This window comes from Abrus precatorius, unplaced genomic scaffold (genome assembly GCF_003935025.1).
Source record: "Abrus precatorius isolate BTA unplaced genomic scaffold, Abrus_2018 Scaffold8, whole genome shotgun sequence".
Lineage (NCBI taxonomy): Eukaryota > Viridiplantae > Streptophyta > Magnoliopsida > Fabales > Fabaceae > Abrus > Abrus precatorius.
Window position 1 is genome coordinate 28,910,265 of NW_020874428.1, and position 19,704 is coordinate 28,929,968.

The window sequence follows — 19,704 nt, forward strand, 5'->3', positions numbered from 1 at the left end:
TAAGGGAAGGCGCATGTTAAAAAGAAATTGGTGGAGTGGAGGGTGGGTCGAAGGAAGATCGAGGGATGAGATGAATCTGATAAAGCCCACTGTTGTGTTTGCAATCACATTAAGTAGCGCCATTCTGTTTCTACTTTCCTTTCCAAATAACCACTATCTTCCACGACAACACTCCATGTCCATGGCGCCAAGTTTTATTCTGTGGCTTCACGGTTTGGGTGACTCTGGCCCTCCCAACGAACCCATCAAAACATTTTTCACTTCTCCCCGATTCAGAAACACCAAATGGTCCTTCCCCTCTGCCCCTTCCGCCCCAGTCACTTGCAACCGTATGTCTATGCCTCACTTCTTCTACTTTTATTTACCAGTGTTGTCCACAAAATTGAGGTTTTAGGGGATCTTAGAATTCATAATTAGGCGTTGTTAATTAGAGCTTCCGATTGATGGGCCTTCGTTAATGTTGTTCGTATAAGTGTTTCCTTTGATCTTTTCTCCTATTCCTCCCTTGTTTAGTCTTGATTTTCTGCTTCGTACCTTTTAATGTACATTCATTCACCTATGACGGCATTTGTTAACAACACGATAGACTTACTATCCAGTTTTATTTTAGATACAATGCTATGAAAATGCCATATACTGATTCGCTCTTCTTGTAGATGGTTATATAATGCCTTCGTGGTTTGACATTCTTGAGATTCCTGTGACAGCTGTAAGTTCAACTCTTTTTTTTCCGTTTTGGATTATTTCTGTTCACTCACTCTCTTTCTTGAGAATATTGATGCCGAATGACCAGTCTTGAAGGGAAAATGATAAGCAATACAGCAAATTACTGCTTTTCTTATTTTTAGAATGCTGTGGGATTCTTTATATCTCCTTTTTCCACATTTTCTGTATTGCGAAGTGCTGTCAGATTGTGAATTGGAGTATGTGTATTACATATTTTTTCAATATATTTACAAAATGTTAGTGACTGGTTGTAAAGTCCACTTGACATCAAGCATAATTCTGTCGAAAGTGGTGCTAATTGTTAACCGATATTAAGAATCATGAGATCTGCAGAGTGCTCTTCTGTGTAGCCTTAACCTAATATTGGTTTGTTTACTAATGCCACCATGTATTGGCAGTGAATTGAACCATATTTCTCACGTGTACATTTATAATTTTATATTGATACGTCAAAGTTTTTGACCACTGATCATAGTTATGCTTACTGCCTTCAATCTGATCAGTTACAATGTTCCTTTTAGAAGGAAAAAATTATCTTATTTGTGGTTCTAATTAGTTTCGAATTTCTGTGTGAAGCAAGTTACACCCTTCTCTTACATACGGTGAGCCAGTGTGTCTCCTTAACTTAATGATGTAGTTTTCAGGCCAACACTTGGGTGACTGTGAACATGATCAGTTTTCTACAATAAATTTTCTTGAAAACATCATGTCACCATGTCTTGTAAATGTCGTGTAACAAGCTTAAGGAGGGGCTTTTTGTTGTTTTTTGCCCCCCTTCTTTTGTTCAACTACTTTGATTTACTAAAAAGCTTAGTGTACTGGCATAGCAACTTGAGTTAGGCAATTACTATTATCCGGTTCAGGATATGTTACTGATCTAATCAATTTATGTTGCAAAACGTTTTGCTTATATTTGTCAGGATTCTCCAAATGACGAGAGTAGTTTACTTAAAGCTGTTCGAAATGTGCATGCTACTATAGACAAGGAAATAGCTGCTGGCATAAACCCTAACAATATATTTATCTGTGGATTCAGTCAAGGAGGTCTCTCTTTTATTTCCCGTGTCTGTATGAGTGTGTCTCTGCATGTTTGTGCATCTCTCATCCTCTTACCAATTCATTAATAGAAAAATGGATGTGATTTATAAACAGTAAACAGTTTGCTAATGGGAACATTGTTTTGCAGGTGCCTTGACTTTGGCTAGTGTTCTACTGCACCCTAAAACTTTAGGTGGAGGTGCAGTCTTTAGTGGTTGGATTCCATTCAATTCGTCTTTTACAGAACAAATTACACCAGAGGCAAAGCAGGTACTGATCTTTAGGAATATTATTATGTGCCACCTTAATATTTTTTCTCTCGTATTTCCTTTTTGTCAAGTGTAGCTGTGTTCTGCCCATTTTCTTCAAGAGTAATTACTCTGAATCTATAACATTGGATGGGAAAATAGAATGGTTGCGGGTAATGATTTGGTTACGTACTAACCGCCTCTTGGATCAAAGGATTATGTGGAAATATTGAGTTTGCCTTTATCTTTGTTCTTTGGATTTTGGAACACGATATTTGCTGTATGTCCCAACAAAAACACACCGACCCAACATTGAAAATCATACCCATGGCTTTAAATACACACAACAGCATGGATTTCTATTTTCTTTCCCTGTCAAGCATGAATGCCAGCTCAGTTGGTTTTCCTCATTGGGGCATGTAGTTGTTGAAATTCAATCTTCCTTGGAACAATGACACCTCAAAGTCTTTAATTGTTTGTGTCATTAGAATATAGAATCGCTTTCCACATGTGCCATGAGCGTGACACTAGAATAACTTGGTATGATTTGATGGGGTATTTTTAATTGGTAGGACTGTACAAATTTTTTAGTCTGTCCTAGTAATATTTGATTCAACTGAATTTTGCGGTATGTAATTATCATCTGTTCTATTTATTGACCTAGTGTATATAAATATCTGTAGACACCCATACTATGGTCCCATGGGCTGGTTGATAGAACCGTATTGTTCGAGGCCGGACAAGCAGGTCCCCCATTCCTTGAAAAAATTGGTGTGGGATGTGAGTTTAAGGTGAAATTCTAAGTTCTCAACAGTTCGATTATTTATCCAACAAGCCCTTCCGTCCATCATGGATATTGACATTTATTGTATTAGCAGGCTTATCCTGGTCTTGACCACTCGATAAACCATGAGGAGCTGCGGTATCTCGAGTCATGGATCAATGCGCGCCTACAGAGTTCTTCCCAATAGTTATTTCAGCCTGGAATATAATTTGAATATAGGCTTGTACTTGTGTAGACTCCCTCATCAGTTAATCTATTTCGTTTTATTCATCCCAGTGTTAACCGGCATTGAAATTATCTTCATCTTTTACTCTTTTTGCATCACAGTGGGATATACCATTAGCTTTTATTTTCTTCTCTCTCTCTCTCACTTTGGAGCTTTGCTCTTTTCCCGTCTGTAGTATCTGGAATAATTTACTTTAAGCTAATTGCTACAGATCTCTGCTTTTTACTTAATTAGTATTTATGAAAACATGGGTAAAAATGATCATTGGTCATGATTGGGACAGATAATCTGAGTTGAAATTTAGCGTAAATGTTGGCAGTTGGAACTTTTCTGACTTTAGAGGGGTGAGTGTGACGGTGAATAATTCGCCCAAATTCACCAGAAAAAAATGAAATGCGATGTTGTAAAAATAGTAAAAAAGTCAGTGATGCGGTTCCCCGGTGCCTATTTCCTTTTTGAACTACGGAAACAGCCCCACATGGAGAGCATATAATGTATACTCGCTGCATAGTTTTTTTCTTGAGCAACATCTATATTTATGCAGCATATTTTCTGCTGCCTCTTTCTGGTGGGGTCGATTCATATACCCATTATATCGTTATTAGTTGGACACTTGGACCAAACTATCAAGTCCCTGAACTGAGAAGCTTATCGCTCTATGAGCAAACTAATATTTTAAAACCACTTGGAACTCAATCTCCTTTAAGCCAATACTAGTTGCATAGAGGATAGATTATCTAACCATTGGTGAGTTGAGCATGCAAAACCTAAATTTCGTTTTCTTGCGGCCACCTTTATTTATCACGAATACTTCCCTCTGTTGTGAGTTTTTTGTTATCTTCAGTTGCCGTCTTTTCTTTAGTTTAGTTCGGCCAACAGCAATTGGATTTCAAGACTATCTGTAGCCAATAGATGGTTTGGGCGGGGGCTCACTCTTTAGGATGATGAAGACAGATGAAGTACCTGACACATATCAAGCACATAAATTTTTAATGTCAGAAGTGTATCTTATGGCAATAATGTTGCAAGCATCCTATGCCTTTTTATCACATTGGCGCCACCGTTTTGTACCTTCCACGTAGGTTATAGAATTTATATGAGTCGCTGTCTCCCTCACAAGACCCAGTGTGGTTAATAATAGTTTGATTGGGGTTACGGACTTGTGCAATCAATCATGTTTACCACCCCCCCACCGATAATTAAGAGGAAGCAAAATCTCACTTATCTTGAATTTGCTAATAACCACAAACTTCTAAATTTGACGGTTTGAGTTCACCACACGTAGCCAGAATTGTTTGGTAGACTTAAAATCCCGACATTACTTTTTAAAAACTATGATTTTTATTAAATGCGAGTTAAATTAATCGATCAAATTGGTCATATTACATGCCAGTTGCTTTTGCATTACACGTCAATCATATAATAGGTTAAATGCAATCAATAATCTTTAAAAAAACCCTCTTTTTTTCCGCTTGAATTGTAACTTCTAACTCACGTCAAGTAATTTAATGTTTGTTTTTATTGCTTTTATAATTACGTTTCTTATTGAGACTTTTTTATGGGTAAAAAACTTATTGAATTTAATAGCCATGGATATAGATACGACAGTATGTTAACTCATATATCTATCAATCAATTTATCTAAAATTTTTTGCTTTTTATAATTTTAATTTTTTAACGTGTGTTCATAAAAACATAGTAAAAAATCATATATAATGTTTTTTTAATTAAAAATTACATACTATTATAAGATTTAATATAATGTTAACATTAAATACGAAGATTTTTAATACAATACTATTATTTATTAATTTCTTAATATACATTCTTACATATACTTTAATATAACCGTTAAAGTTTTCATGCATATTGTATGATATTCGTCAACTTCAAAGATATTCTGTGCTAATTAAAGTCTTGCGGCATTTTTAAAATGCGTAAGATTTTTTTTAATATATAATTTAATTTTAGCGCATTTTTAATGTAAAGTTTTTTTATAATGTTAAATAATTAAAACAATTAAAAATATAATTTTTATATTAAATACTAAAAATTATTATTATTATTATTGATATAATTTAAGAATAATTAGTGCGTTCAATTTAAATTCCTTTTTACATTGAAATAACAAATTTTCAAGAATAAAATTTGCGTGTATCTATGCAAACATCAATTCAATAAATAAAGCGTAATATTTTGTTGCCATTAACTCAAGAAGAAAGATTATTAATATAATTTTTCAAGAATCTCACAGCTATTATATTCATATTAAAAAAATACAGACAATTTATATGAAACAATTTTCAAAAGTATACTATTACTTTTCCTTAATTTTGTTTTATTTTGATGCTTTTAAATTTTAATAATTTAAAGGTAAATTCCTATCTTCATTTAAAGACAAGGTGACATGCGTTTTATGATACATTAAATATTATTATTACGAGGTAAAGTGATGCATAATAATTTCTTAATATGTAATGATAAAGATTATTTAAAAATAAATATATTTTGTAAGAATCAAAATAAAAAAAAATTCAGGGTTTTTAATGATATGCATTGTGTTTATAAAATCATAATAATTTAAAACTTACTTTGTTAATACATATTACAAAAATAATGTGACGTATATTTTGAAAATATATCAAAGTAAGAATGATTTAATTTTGATTAAATTAAACATAAATAATTAAAAGAATAAATAGTTGTAAGTCATAATATATGAATAAAAAAATAAATCGCAAGAATCTCACAGCCATATGCATAATAATATTATGAAATATGAAGGGCAAGGGAAGAAGAAGAAAACCCTAATCAAAGTATGTACTCGGGGGTAGTTGCAGACGATAATAACAACAATAACAATGAGAGAGAGTGTGTGTGTAAGAAGGTGCTTGACATGAAACCCCACAAAGGTCGAAGCGAAGACAGGGACAAATCAGAGGCGAGGGACCCAACACTGCACGAATCAGAAACCCAGATACGTAAACGCTTGGGTCGTAGCGAGTGCCGCATCGCACAGGAACACCCCCCCAAATGTACGTCACATATTCATATTCATATTCTCTCTCTATCTCTCACAACGGAGAATCAGAATAATTACAATAAAAGGGCATCAAGCCTTCAAAGTCTAAACTTTTAGTTGTTCTCCGTCTTTTGAAGAACCATGAAGAAGCTCTACCGCAAAGGAACCGTTCACCCTTCGCCGTCGCTGTCGCCGCTGCCGCCACCGCCACCGCCACCGCCACAGCCATCCATCTCCGACCACCTCTCCTTCCTCCCCGCCGCCATCCTCACCCTCACCCTCGCTCTCTCCCCTCAAGACAAGGAAGTTCTCGCCTATCTTATCTCATGCTCCTCCTCCGGCAACAACCCTCGCCGGTACCCCAAAGCTATCGTCGACGGCGATCACCCTCCTCTCTTCAACTGCAGCTGCTTCCGTTGCTACATGAGTTACTGGGCCCGATGGAACTCCTCTCCCAACCACCAACTCATACACGAAATCATCGACGCCTTCGAAGACTCGTTGTCTCAGAACACAAAAAAGGGTAACAAGACCAGGAAGGAGAAGAGAAACAAGAGAGCCTCCAACAACAAACCCTCTGAGTCGAATCGCTTGGAGTTCGTGGCTTCGGCGTCTCCTGAGTCGGAATCGGTGGGAGAGAGTAGTATTAGTGGGGGTGGTGGTGACGCTGAAGTTGGTGAAAGCGGTGATGGGGTTGAAGATGAGGAGAAAGGGTCAGTGAGAAGGTTTGTGAGTTTCATTGGAGAAAGGATTTGGGGTGGTTGGGGTCAGTGAATGATTTTGCAAGAGAAAAGGTGGGTTTAATCCTTCCCCTTTCTTTCTTTTTTTATTTATAAACCAATTTCTTTCTTTTTTTTTCATTTTGTACATTAATCAGTAATCACTTCTCTGCAATGTATAAAAAGGAATGGCAGTTTGGTTTTTGGGTTTTATGAAGTTAGTTTTGTCATAACCACAATCAAATCATACACACACAAACCCACTCTTCTTTTATATTTAATCTATGGAAGCAAAACGAAAATCCTGTTTCGTATTCTAGCCTAATGAATTTCGTCCGAGATTAGTTCATGTTGGTTTGGATGGTCTCTCGATTAGTAAGTTGTTTCTTTGCAAATTTCAGAACATTCTACCCATATTGAATGCAGTTTGCTGAACGACTTCAAATCTTGTAGGGTTATAGATGGCTTGATTTGATTTTAGGAAACATAACGGAATACACTAAAGATGTCTAGGAAATTAAAGCCCAGATTAGTGTCTTCTTCTTTTCGCTTCCAAATGGTGGGCCTGATTGTTTATGATTCATTTCCTATCAAACTCATAACCATTTCTCTTATCTCCAACGTTTTGTTAATGCAAAGTTACGGAAGCCTTTGGAAAGGGTAAGGGATTATTGCTATTTTCTAAGTTATGCCAATTGGTTTGCCGAATACGAATTTTAGAAGAGCAAAATTTAACTTCATCTACTCTTCAATCCTCATGGAAGAAAACTCATTCTTTGTATATGCCTTCGGTCTTAAGATTGGGTTTATTAAATAGTTAAGAGAGAAAAGTTATATATTATATTTTTTGTCGTAACAAATATTTTCCATTAATTTGAACAAGTAGTGTTAAAAAAAACATGAGCGCGATATAATTTTTATTAAATTTAATGATTGAATCGTTATTTTATGCTGTTATTCTATGGTAATTATTCTTATTGACAAAAATACTATTAAAATTGGGGAAAGATAAAATATTAGCTCTCTTAACTCTTCAAAAAGCAAATTGGAAACCTTTTTTTTTAAGAGAATAACGTAGGATTTTATTTTATTTTGTTATATTTTTAATATAAGTGATAAATGATGGGTATGTTTATCTAAAGTTTTATACTTTCTTTAATCTACGGCGTGGTAGTAAATTAATAGTGCTATTTTATCATAGTAGGGAAGTCTGAGGGAAACATGTGTTGGTAAGGCTTTGACACGACGTGGATTCGTGGTGGAAACGGGGAATGGCCCGAGACTGAGATTTAAAACCACCACCGCGCTTCTGTGGCTTGGAAACAATTGGGCAGCGGGGCGATTTCGTCAACGTTGCAGTACCGGTGATCACGAAACTCACAGATTGGTTGGAACTCTATTCCGAAAACTGCCGTGTGGCTGTTGCACCGTGCGATTCTATTATGTTGAAGATGAAGGGTACTATCGGAAAATAATTAAAGGTTAAATAAAATTGGTAAACATGTATTTTAATTTTAATACTGAAATGGGCTGAAAAATTTAAAATGTGATGGGGACGGGTAGGTGTCACGAAGAACGAGGTCGGCGAAAGCAAATGCTTCGATTAAAGCAAGAGGGGCATGGAAAGGCCCCCCTCTCACTTCCTCTTTCTCTTCCCACTCCACTCAAGTCCAAATTTATTCTTCGTTGTTCTCCATGACCCATTTATTCAATCCAGTGTCTCAAACCAAACATCCAAGTGTGCATAGTATATTTGCTATGTGCTAAATAAGTTAATAAATGTTTAATATTCTTTGTTTCATCATTTAATTAAGTAGATTTATGCATGTTCAAAGGGTTGCCTTTTCACTGTGGTTGTAGTGAATGGATTAGTTGTCCAAGAGACTATTATACAGTGATTGTTTATTACATTGTATGTCACAATTTAATGAGGGGGCATTCGTCATGCATTCTGCAACTTGTATTTTTATTTATTGCACTAAACTTGTGGAATCATTTTTTTATAATATTAAAATCAATATATTATGTCAATAAATTGATTTAACCCAATTTTGTCTCCTACATCATTGAGTTTTAGTCAAATTAAGTTGAGTTTAAATAACTAATCCTAACGAAATTTTAAACGAATAAAAATACAGATAAAATTATTTCAACTAATAAGCATCCGACGTTTCTTTTTAGTTGTAATTACTAACTATTTACATGCTTCATCGTTGCTCGTACACTTTTTAAATTTTAACAAATTACCCTCTTAAAAATGTTTAAATTACTATTTTCTTCTTTTTGTTTTGAAATTGTACTTTAGTCCAATCCAATTTATCCTGTTAGAAATATTCTTAGTTTTTTAAATATTTTTTCATTTGAAATGAATTAAATTTACTCAAAATTGATAAATTATCCTTTTCCTTAAATTTTCATTTTATTTTCTCAAAATGTTTTTATTCAATTACTATATGTCTATTTCTCTATGTAAGGTTATGGTCTTGCGTAAAACGTACGCAAATTCGAACTCAAAGAGGGTCGTCTAAAATTTTAAGGAAAAAAAAAAGGCTGTACCTTTGCAGGGTTCCTTGATGGTAGTAGTTTAGTGCAGTGCACCTCAGCTACAACGGTGGCAACTTAAGCATTGATTCAAACATTTCTGGACTCACGATAGTGTGTGTTTGAATGAATTCACGTTGAAATCTCAAAAACATGAATTTAATTAAAAAATTACAACAAATAGTATTAAATATAAATTTATCATTAGTAAATATGAAACTAAACATACACTAAATAGGTTGCTAGAGCCGGTTGTAGCTTGAGGATGAAGATGTCTCACTTTGTGTAGCGTTTCATGTGTAGACTAAGTATTGTGTTATCCTTGCGCCATAGTTACATAGATTAATAATATTGAATGATTTATAAATTTAACTTCTTAGAGTTCTGAATAGAGAAATGGCATCAACCCTACTATATAATTCTCAATTACTTCACTAAAATATACCTCTTTCCAGGAATAATTATGTTTGAAGCTCTTCAATTTCAAATGAAATGCACGTGATGTTACACAAATTTAAAATTTGGATGATAAAAAAAGTAGAGATCACCTAAACTCTTGTGCTACAGTACCTTAAAGTTACTTTAGTTCCTACCTAAATATATCCCCCAGTCACTTGTATATATGAGAAACTCTTGCAAAAAACTAAATGTACATCCGTCTATCATTGAACTTCCTTGCCAAATAAGAAAGTTTTGTTGTCGTTTAAATTATTGCGCTATCTATAATGATAATATATTAATAATAAAAGGTGAAGGCACTAAATATAATACCAGTCAGATATTTATTTATTCTTAGGGTGGATTCCGCTTGGAGAAGTGAAATTTAAGTCAAATTCTAGATGCCGATGGGCTACCAAAATATATTGAGAAAACACGCAGAGATAAACGAAACGCATTGCAAATATCGACTACAGACAAGTTAAAAGTTCATTAAATTGTCTTCTTCAGAGAAAAAAATGGACAAATTTGGAGAAATTTTAATGTAAGTAATGTTTTTTAAAGTGCTCAAATCATTATATAATATTAAAAAAATGTGAAGTTAAATACATTTACATTATATCATGGCCTCCACAGTTTTAGATCTGTCAAATAATGATTCGAGTGATTGGATTTTTATTTTCTAAAATGAATTGATCTTCAAAATGAATGAGAGTGTGTATATTTACCTTGAATGCCCATAGTAAACCATGTCTAACTGAAGAATTATCTTTTTTTTAAAAATAACAACACATTTATTTATACTTTATCATCAATTTTATGCTGATCTCATTAAAGAAGAGAGGACATCATTTAATGAGACTAAGATAAAGGGCTGTCTAATAGAAAATAGAATTTTAAAAAAATTCAAAGAATATACAGTTAATATTGCTGTATTTTATTAAAATATAATTACTTATAATTTTTCTGTTAAAAAATAGTAAGAGATGACAATAATAGATAGATATGTTCAAAACTTCAAAGTAGTAGCAAATGAAGTAAAGGTAAATTTAAACAGTTAATGTTTTGAAGACTTTTGTGATCATGATTGTTTCCATGCATCAGAAGGACTTGCGAATACTTGGGGGGAGTGTGATACATATTAATGTTAATTAATTGACACGCCCTGCTAGAGCATCTTTGGAATGCGCATCTCCATGCTTTGCGTTCGGCCAATAAATAATTAATTGATACACAAAAGAGGGGACAACTCTCAAACCCCACCAGACATTTCTACCCTAATGTCTCACCCTCTTACACCGTCAATCTTTTCTCATCAACACAACCTATCACCGTACACGTTTCCCTAGAACCGCATGTATGTTATTGATTCCTATCCTAAGCCTCTTCTTAGTAATTGATTAATTAAGATAATGTTAATTAATATTTAATTAGTTATTATTATTATTATTTAATTATAAAAAATAAAATTGTATTCTTAATGTATTAATTATTTTTATACTCTTAAAATTATTAAAAAGTGAAGGAGATTAAGTACATTTTTAAAAAAATTAATATGAGCGCTTCAAACTCTCTAAGTGAGACAAGTTGACTAAACTCTTAGGTGGCCGGTTCATTGCCAGAATTTGATAACTTTGCCTTTAATTGATGGTGTATGGTGCATATCTGTGTTGTTTTCCAAATAATACTTTGAGCTTTTGTTGTCATCTATAGTTATCGTTTTTATGAATTTTCAATCGCTAATCTTTACACTCTCACGGTATATGCGTGTGATTGTGACGCTGACTTCAAAATTAATAACCCTTTCCAAGTCTAACCGTCCCTCCATTTTGGACTTGGTCGGTATCTTCTTTAATTAGTCTTCTGCTTAGTCATTAAGGATATGAATTCATAGTAATTAAATTTCTCGTCTGATAGGATCATGCCAGAAGAGATTAAATATACAACATTAAACAAACGGTTTTTATTCTTATTTTATTTTATGAAACCATGTATGTAGAAGGTATCGTGTTTATTTCTTTTTAGATAACCCTGTTATGTGAAAAATTCTGACAAAAAGGAAAAAAAAAATTCATCTATCTCTAGACTATCCACGGCATTATCTTCCATAGTTAAACTTGTAATCTCGCTCCATCTTACTATGATCTCCAATTTTTCCATCCCATAAAATCAAATTTCAAAATACCATCAGCTTTATAGCTTAATTCCGACCTCAAGTACCAGGACAAATTTAAATCACATTTTCGTAAAGTATTTTGAAAATAAATACAAAGATATATTGGAAAGTTATAACAATATTCATTTAGAAACACTGCCTCCTTTTTGTTGTAAATTTAAAAAAAAATAAAAATAAAAACCGCGCACTTAGATACCAAAAATTCAGATGGAGCAAGATGGTATAAACCATTTATATTTATCTAAAGTTGAGATAAAGTTGTTTTAATAATTATGCTATTAATTATTGTATATATATTTCAAAAACTGTTCTGTAAATATTTTTCCCAAAATGCTAAGGATAAACACAGTGGCAATCCCGCGTGTTAACCAATCAAAGATAATTAGGGCCATTATCCGCAGGTTTGATATATGTACAGTGTCAGTGATATACGATTTTTTTTTTCTCATTTTCTGAATGATGATAAGTGGATAACGAGAAAAAGGACGACAAGTAGTGGAGTTAGGTACTAATGAGTCTGCCATGTTTTCTCAGTTCTCACTTGTTGTATTGCGTCAATAAAGCCATGTATCATACGAAATAATACAATAATCATGGAAGCTTTTATCTAGCGAAATAGTTAGTTTCATATTTTAATAAATTAAAATCAAATTAAATAAGAAAACAAATTTAATCACTTAAATAAAAAAATTCAATTTTTAATCATTTTTTCATGATATGAGTTTATGCATAATAATAAAATTATCATTCTTTTGGCCATTGCAAAACACAACTAAAAAGTCGTAATTTCTAAGAATTTAGATGGACTAAACCGACCAATTTGATTCAACTAAAAGTAATAAGATTAAATCGGTTTGATAGGTCACAATAAGTTGATTTATGTCAAATTTAATTTAATCGAGCTAACTACCAGGTATGCATACGTTGGATCCGATCAAACTTCACTACTCAATCCAAACCTTTTTTAATTATTTTTATTCTTTAATATTTTAACTTTTAATGAATATGATTTCATAAAAATAAAAAGTATATAAGTATATATATCTAATTTGAAAAGTTACCCTTTTTCATATATAAAATTAAATGTGTCACTCAATGAGCCAACCTAACATCGGCAGTGAATTAATATTCTCCTTTTAGAAGATGGGTATTATTGATATAGGGTGAATTATGACTTAATAAGAAACCATAGCTGAAAGATGCTTGCACACTGGATAACAATGAGCATATATGTTTGTGCAGATACTATAAACGCTAATATCAATCTCAACAACCAAATGATCAATAACTATTTTACTTTTTCTCATGTTTGCTATTGCCAAGCCACTTTTAATATTCTGCGGCACAGATTTTCTAGATTCATGTGTCCCACCATCACCAACAGCAAACAGCATTTTTTTTTCTCCTTTTATGTACACAGAATAAGTAAGAAGCCCAACCACAAAGAAAGTGAACATAAGGGCAACAAGAAAAGTAAAGCAAAGCGTGCATCTGTAGTAGCAGCTCATGAGTGACACTACTTATACATGAAATCACAATTACAAATAACAGGTACAAGACTTATGACTCCAAGCGAATATATCTCAAGTTCTTAACACAAAAATATCAAGTGGGCTGCCCCAAATTCTACAATATTGTGTGTCATTTTCACAGTCTATTTATGCATTTAAAGTTCGCACTTCGTAATCTTACCTAACTCTATTGAAGGAAAATTTTAATCATTTATCCGAGTAACTGCCACCAAAGAAATTTACTATTTTGGCTAACTGACACTTACGAGTTACTTTGCAAGTTTTTTTTTCAATGGTTAAGCTAGCAGGGTGTTTATTTAAGGTGGAAATTAACTTCTAAGACAAGAAGAGGGATAAAATATCGAGGAAAGGTTCCAACAATAGCGTAGTTATAAGACTAATGTCAACGTTCGTGGTGGGTGGAATGTAATAGTTACCAATGTGTTAATGCAGTAGTACTTTGCTCTCATGTTGTTTGGTGAATGGATGCTGTTGCTGAATTTGGTTAGCTTTTGGTAGTTGGTGGATGATGAGCTTCAGATTACGGCTATAAAAGGCATAGTTATTTTGCATCCCCAACATAGCATATATGAATATAGTCACGTGGCCTTTAATTAATTAATTGATTAATTAATTCCGCTCTATAACTCTGCACTAGACTTCTGAATATTCGGAAATGAAGACATTATTGAGTTGTATCTGGTCTTTATTATTTTCTTAATGAAATAACTATCCCTTTGACACAACTAAAAAAGGTACAGGTACATAATACAGTTGAAAGAACATGAAGCATGTGTAAACTATATATATAGATATAGATATATATATATATATATATAGAGAGAGAGAGAGAGAGAGAGAGAGAAAGAAGAGAGATATAGAAGTTAATATGGGCTTGAATGTGGAAGACAGCAGCAAAGCATTACCTTAAGGGGAGTCAAGCCTGTACAGGTATGGAAGAGGTCATCGAGACGCAGCCTTTTAAGCGTTGAATAATGACGTTTTTGCTGACAAGGGCTGAATGATGAGTGAGAGGTAGGCCCTCTTTAACACACTCATCGTACTTCTCAAGAGTACACACAATATCACTGAAATCTGGCCTCTTCGAAGGGTTTGCTGACCAACAACGCTTTATGAGATGGGCAAGTGCTGGCTGACAACTAGCTGGAAATGGAGGCCTTTCGTTCTGCTCAAAATAATACTTATATTAAGTCAAATAATAATACCAACTTTATGTTTAATTAAGTAATGAGGTACATTAAATATTTCTAGTAAAGGAAGAAGGACTTCCAAGGCCCATCCACCCGTGCTTCTTTCCCATTATTGAGTCCTCCAAGACCCACGGACGCATATTTATATCCCTGTTTTGGGTCTCCCAAACTAACAGTTAATATGATTGGGTCACATGTGACCAACTCTTTATGGGCTAAATGGGCCTATAATCTACAAAGGCTTGTCCAAGTCAAACCCTTATGCATATAGTTCCTACTTGCCACAATACTAATCAAAATTCAATAGTACCATTCCTCATGTTTAGTTAGTTTACAGGGGTCAAATAGTTCCAAATTTCCATGCTTGGAATGCTACAATTTTCTCAAGTTTTAGACATCCGGATGATACATGAAACTACAAATAATTTCATATGTTTATTTTTTGTGTAATTTACCTTGCCTTTTGATAATTTGTTGTGCATGGAATCCAGGACGGAAGACCTACATTTACCAACTTTTGAAGGGGGTGTAAATGTTATTATTACGAGGAAAATAATCACTCCAAGTGCTTATTTTTAGTTCAAATGAATAACCAAAATGAAGTTGAATAGCAATTCATGGTTATTTTTGTTCCATCACAGGAATTACATTTATGCCTGTGAATGCATCTTTCGCCATACAGAGTTTGTGGTAAATAGTCTATTTTCTTCTACAGTAAGTTTTTGTTCTACACAAAAATGCAAAGAACAAAGAAAACCTTTAAATTTAAAGTGGTAACAAATAATCTTAACAAATCTATTGATGTAGCAATTATACTTTTGTTTGGTCACCTTACGCTAGTAGTCACCGTAACAAGTCTGCAATTTTTTGGGTAAACATTCAAGTTTCCGCTGTATATTGTTGTTGGGGCTAAAAAGAAGAAAACTAAAGCCCGAAACCTTAATTCCCAAACTGAGCAAAGGTACGTATGGTTCTAAAATTAAAGAGATTGCATTGACCCAATTGAAGGAAGGCAAATCAGTACCTAACTACCTTAGCATAATAATTATTCAATAAAACACTAAGATTAGCATTACTATCTAGATCCCTTGAGTGACATGTTGTTGGCTGAGTACGTAAGAGCAGATTCCAAGATATCCAATAATTGCATAAAAATCTATTGGTGTGGCGGTCATGGGTTATGGATTTTACAAAGCTGAACAGTATCCTTCCCCTCATTAAAAATATGTGTTGCCTCATTGTATATCTTAAACAACATAAGGACATGGCTTCCAGAGTTTCTTCCCTATAAGAGAAGTTTAGTATGACAGAGATCAAAGTAATTCTCACCTTATTTGAATTAAATGGAAGTCAAGGCTTGTCCACCTATGCTTTGCTGAAAAACCCTTAAATAGGTAACCAAATTGTGGGTTTAATTACTAAATATTAAGGATATATACGTGACTCTGCCTTAGAGATTGTTAAGGGGCTAAACAGGTGAGGAATGAGGAGTTAAGAAGATTCGTAGTTCAACTTCCATGGTACCACACTAAATCAAGGTTTGTGAGATTAGAAGAGATTCAAACTGCATAATAGGATGGGCTTAGTTATTTTACCATTAGATATATTTTAAGAATTTTCAATATCTCAATGTTATAATAACTATCTGCTATGGAGCTCTTGCATCTTGGTTAGAGCAGGTTATATAAAATTTTAATGACTTAATTTAGTGTATAAAAATTGACGATTTTCTTTTTCCTTTATTCCCCCATTTCTATTTTCTTTGCAAACAAGCTCCTCATAAAATATTTGTCTTATTAAATAATTCATCTATGAATGTTTTTTTTTCTCGTTGTACAATTTTAGCTTAATTATCAATTTGTCTAAATGCAACAAGTTCCAATAGATCAAATGAAAAGTTTACAATTTTTAGAAGGACTAAATAAAAAAAACAAGTTAAGGATACAGTATGTTTTAGAAAGATTCCTCTATGAGTGATGGGGATGCCGTATTCTATCTAAAAGCATTTATCATAATAAACGTGACATAGCATAAAATTTATAGATATAGAGGTATCTAACCTTCTCAGCAACAGCAAAAGCAGCTTGCACAGGGGTCATTCCTTGGAAAGGAAGTAGAGCAGTAGTGAGTTCCCAAAGAACAATTCCAAAACTGTAGACATCAACTTTACGAGTATAAGGCTTTTCCTTAATCATCTCTGGTGCCATCCAACGATAAGTTCCCATGTTTCCTTTGGTCTCGCGACACCGTGTTTCAAGACATGACGTTCCAAAGTCTGCCACCTTAACCCTCATATCATCATTGAGAAGCAAGTTATTTGACTTGAGGTCTCTGTGAATCACACCTTGTGAATGAAGGTATTCCATACCCCTTGATATGTCAAGAGCTAACCTTAGTATAGTTTCTATCGATAGAGAGTACGGCTCTTTCTTGTTCAGATACATCCTCAGTGTTCCTTGTGACATGTATTCTGTTATGATACAGTACACTGGCGGTTTTTTACAAGCTGCAATAAACTGTAAATTAAGTGTCATTTAAACATCAGGCCAAGGAATTACACACACCCCTGACCCCTGCAGTTACACATAAAGTCATTGATGAGTATGACCACACATAGATGTTAGTTTGTACTTGCAAGTGTATTCAAGATTGCGGACAAATATGAATCATAGTACTACACGTTGTATCCCCTACAAACACCACAAAAGGAAATAATTGTTTTTAGAGTAAGTTGGTGTTTTGTTATCAATTCTGATTTATGAACACTCTAACAGGATCAATACATCCAAGGAGGGTGTCCATGCACTGTTTTCCCTTTGCTATTAAGGCAATTTATTATTTAGATTTTAGAAATCTTTCATGAAAAGACCTCTTTTGTTTTTCTTTTTCTCACTAAAGTGGCATTTAAGTGGCGATGGATATTTATATAAAAAAGAAATACCAAAAGAACAGCAAACTATAAAACAAGGAAAGGGATATTACAATTTAGAACTAAAAACAGTTGAATTAAAAAACCGACAGAAACAAAAGCCATAAAGCTAAACAAACAAAAACCATGGGGACAAAGAAGTTGACATAGGAAACCTGCACAGGAATTTGTTCACACTTGAATTCAATGTAATTAAGAGGTGAATTACCTGCACTATGTTAGGATGAAAGAGACGTGAAAGCAAAGCCACTTCAGACTTGAATTGCTGCTCTAGCAAGGCTCTTCTCTCCTCGTTCTGAGTTGGAATTCTCACCATTTTCACAGCAACGGCTCTCTGCTTGTAAATTCCACGGTAAATTCTACTATGAGCCCCAGATGCAAACTTGTTACCAATGAAAAGTTGGGAAAGATCAGCGGTCCATTCTTCTTGATCTTCCTTTGAAGCTTCCCATGTTTCCACATTCTCAGAGTCCAATATCATGGACCATGATTCCAAGCTATCAAATCTTCTTCTTTCCATGTTCTCTAAGTCAGAATCCAACCGGGTCTTGGAAGAAGAAGAAGGTTCAGGCAAAGGTTTGCTCTTGAACCTCCTCAAACGAAGCGCATGGAAACATGAACCCGCCATTGAAACAAAGTTTTGCACTGATGCTTGCTTCTCAAAACAGACTGTCAAAAGGAGATTTTCTTCTGAACGTGTGAACCGATTTCAGCAACTGCATGAACCGATTCCCAAACATAGGCTCCAACAAAAAATGAAGAAGAATACGCTTCAAAATGACTCATTTATGGATTCAAAGAGGACCCTTTTAGCTTGTACGAAATGAAAGGAAAAGAAAGATATGCTATGGAAGCAGAACACGGTTTTTCATGTCACATCTACACTTTTGGTTTATCAAAGTCGTAAAGGGTGAAAAATTTTACAAGTAGAAATTAGAGACACAGAAAGAAACGGAGAGGGTTTCATTGTTTAAGAATTTGGAACGAAATGCAGGGAAGTTCCATGAAAATGAAAATTCTAACGAGAAAGAGAAGAGAAGATGCAGTTTTCACGGTTTCTCCTAATAGGACGGATGAGGAGGATTAGGTCGTGTAGCAGCATAAAGATGAATTCAAAGGCAGAAGCTTCAGGGGTGTCTCGTGAGAGCTTTGGTTCAAAAGTTGAGAGATTATAGCGAGAGAGAGAGAGAGAGAGAGAGAGAGAGAGAGAGACTTTTAGCTCAATTTAATTTAATTGAGCTACCTTGCTTCTGTTTGGGTTTCTTTTCTTGCATGCATCATCACATCATCAACGTTGAAGTGGGCACAGTGCAAAGCTTGGTAGTTTTGAGCTTTGCGATTTGTTGATCCAACAATTTGCAATTTGCAGTTTTCTTAGACTTTGGGATATGTCATATCCCATATCCCATCCTTAAACTGTAGCACCACAATGTTGGGACCAAAAAAAGTCCTACAATACATGTGTCACGTAACGTTACTAAAAGATAAAAAAGAAGAGAACACAAGGGACAAGTCAAGAACCGTTTGATCAACGTGCAAGTGATTGTTTATCTTTGCTTCTGCTGAGAAAATGAAGTTCCCTTTGGAGAGGTACTGAAAGGTACAGAAGGTGTAGTACCTTATTGACGGATTTGGATGCACTATGTTAGTATTGGTAGACGTTTTATGTGAGGTCCCTTTATTCTATCTACGATAATCAATAGAGCACTAAATCAAAGATAACAACGTGATCGGGGCAACAATATGTTCTTTAAGCATTTCAATTGTGGATCATCTAAGCTTATATTCCAATCCAAGCACATGATTCAAATTTGGCAAAGCAGAGATTCTAAGCGTGGAATCTGACCTTTGAAAAAATAAATTTAAAAGGTGTGGAATCTGATTAAAGACTAATGTGTGTCTAGAAATAAATTACAAGTGTGGAAAACATAACGTATAAAGATGGAAGAATGAAAGATCAAAGGGAACAAAATACTCGTACCCAAAACCCTCTATTTCACCGTCCGATGCTTCATTCCAATCCCTCAATGTGGCCCAAAATAGTTTGGTTCCGCTGTTCCAATCAATCTGTAGCGATGATCGAGCATGTTCAAGTTTGATTATTTAGTTCTTTTTTCCCCGGATACAATTTAATT

The 19,704-nt window shown here is 34.1% G+C and overlaps 3 protein-coding genes across 5 annotated transcripts; 2 read left to right on the top strand and 1 right to left on the bottom strand.

Annotated features, from left to right (window-relative positions):
* The first annotated feature begins 26 nt into the window (after positions 1 to 26).
* On the top strand, positions 27 to 3,140 carry LOC113847112 (probable carboxylesterase SOBER1-like). Of its 3 annotated transcripts, none has more exons than XM_027475990.1 (6): positions 27 to 329; positions 657 to 709; positions 1,647 to 1,770; positions 1,913 to 2,034; positions 2,696 to 2,803; positions 2,888 to 3,140. In XM_027475990.1, exons 1-6 carry the CDS (start codon positions 71 to 73, stop codon positions 2,981 to 2,983), a joined length of 762 nt encoding a protein of 253 aa, XP_027331791.1. In that variant the 5' UTR covers positions 27 to 70; the 3' UTR covers positions 2,984 to 3,140. The 3 variants fall into 3 exon arrangements, with proteins under 3 accessions (XP_027331791.1, XP_027331792.1, XP_027331793.1); XM_027475991.1 differs by having other exon boundaries at positions 2,891 to 3,140; XM_027475992.1 differs by having other exon boundaries at positions 2,696 to 2,792; positions 2,891 to 3,140.
* Positions 3,141 to 6,162: 3,022 nt separating this feature from the next.
* Positions 6,163 to 6,942, top strand: LOC113847113. The gene has a single exon (XM_027475993.1). It carries the CDS (start codon positions 6,186 to 6,188, stop codon positions 6,816 to 6,818), a length of 633 nt encoding a protein of 210 aa, XP_027331794.1. The 5' UTR covers positions 6,163 to 6,185; the 3' UTR covers positions 6,819 to 6,942.
* Positions 6,943 to 14,289: 7,347 nt separating this feature from the next.
* LOC113847680 (serine/threonine-protein kinase HT1) lies at positions 14,290 to 18,721 on the bottom strand. The gene is made up of 3 exons (XM_027476918.1): positions 17,778 to 18,721; positions 16,701 to 17,156; positions 14,290 to 14,615 (listed from the first exon to the last, which is right to left on the bottom strand). Exons 1-3 carry the CDS (start codon positions 18,195 to 18,197, stop codon positions 14,367 to 14,369), a joined length of 1,125 nt encoding a protein of 374 aa, XP_027332719.1. The 5' UTR covers positions 18,198 to 18,721; the 3' UTR covers positions 14,290 to 14,366.
* Positions 18,722 to 19,704: the final 983 nt, after the last annotated feature.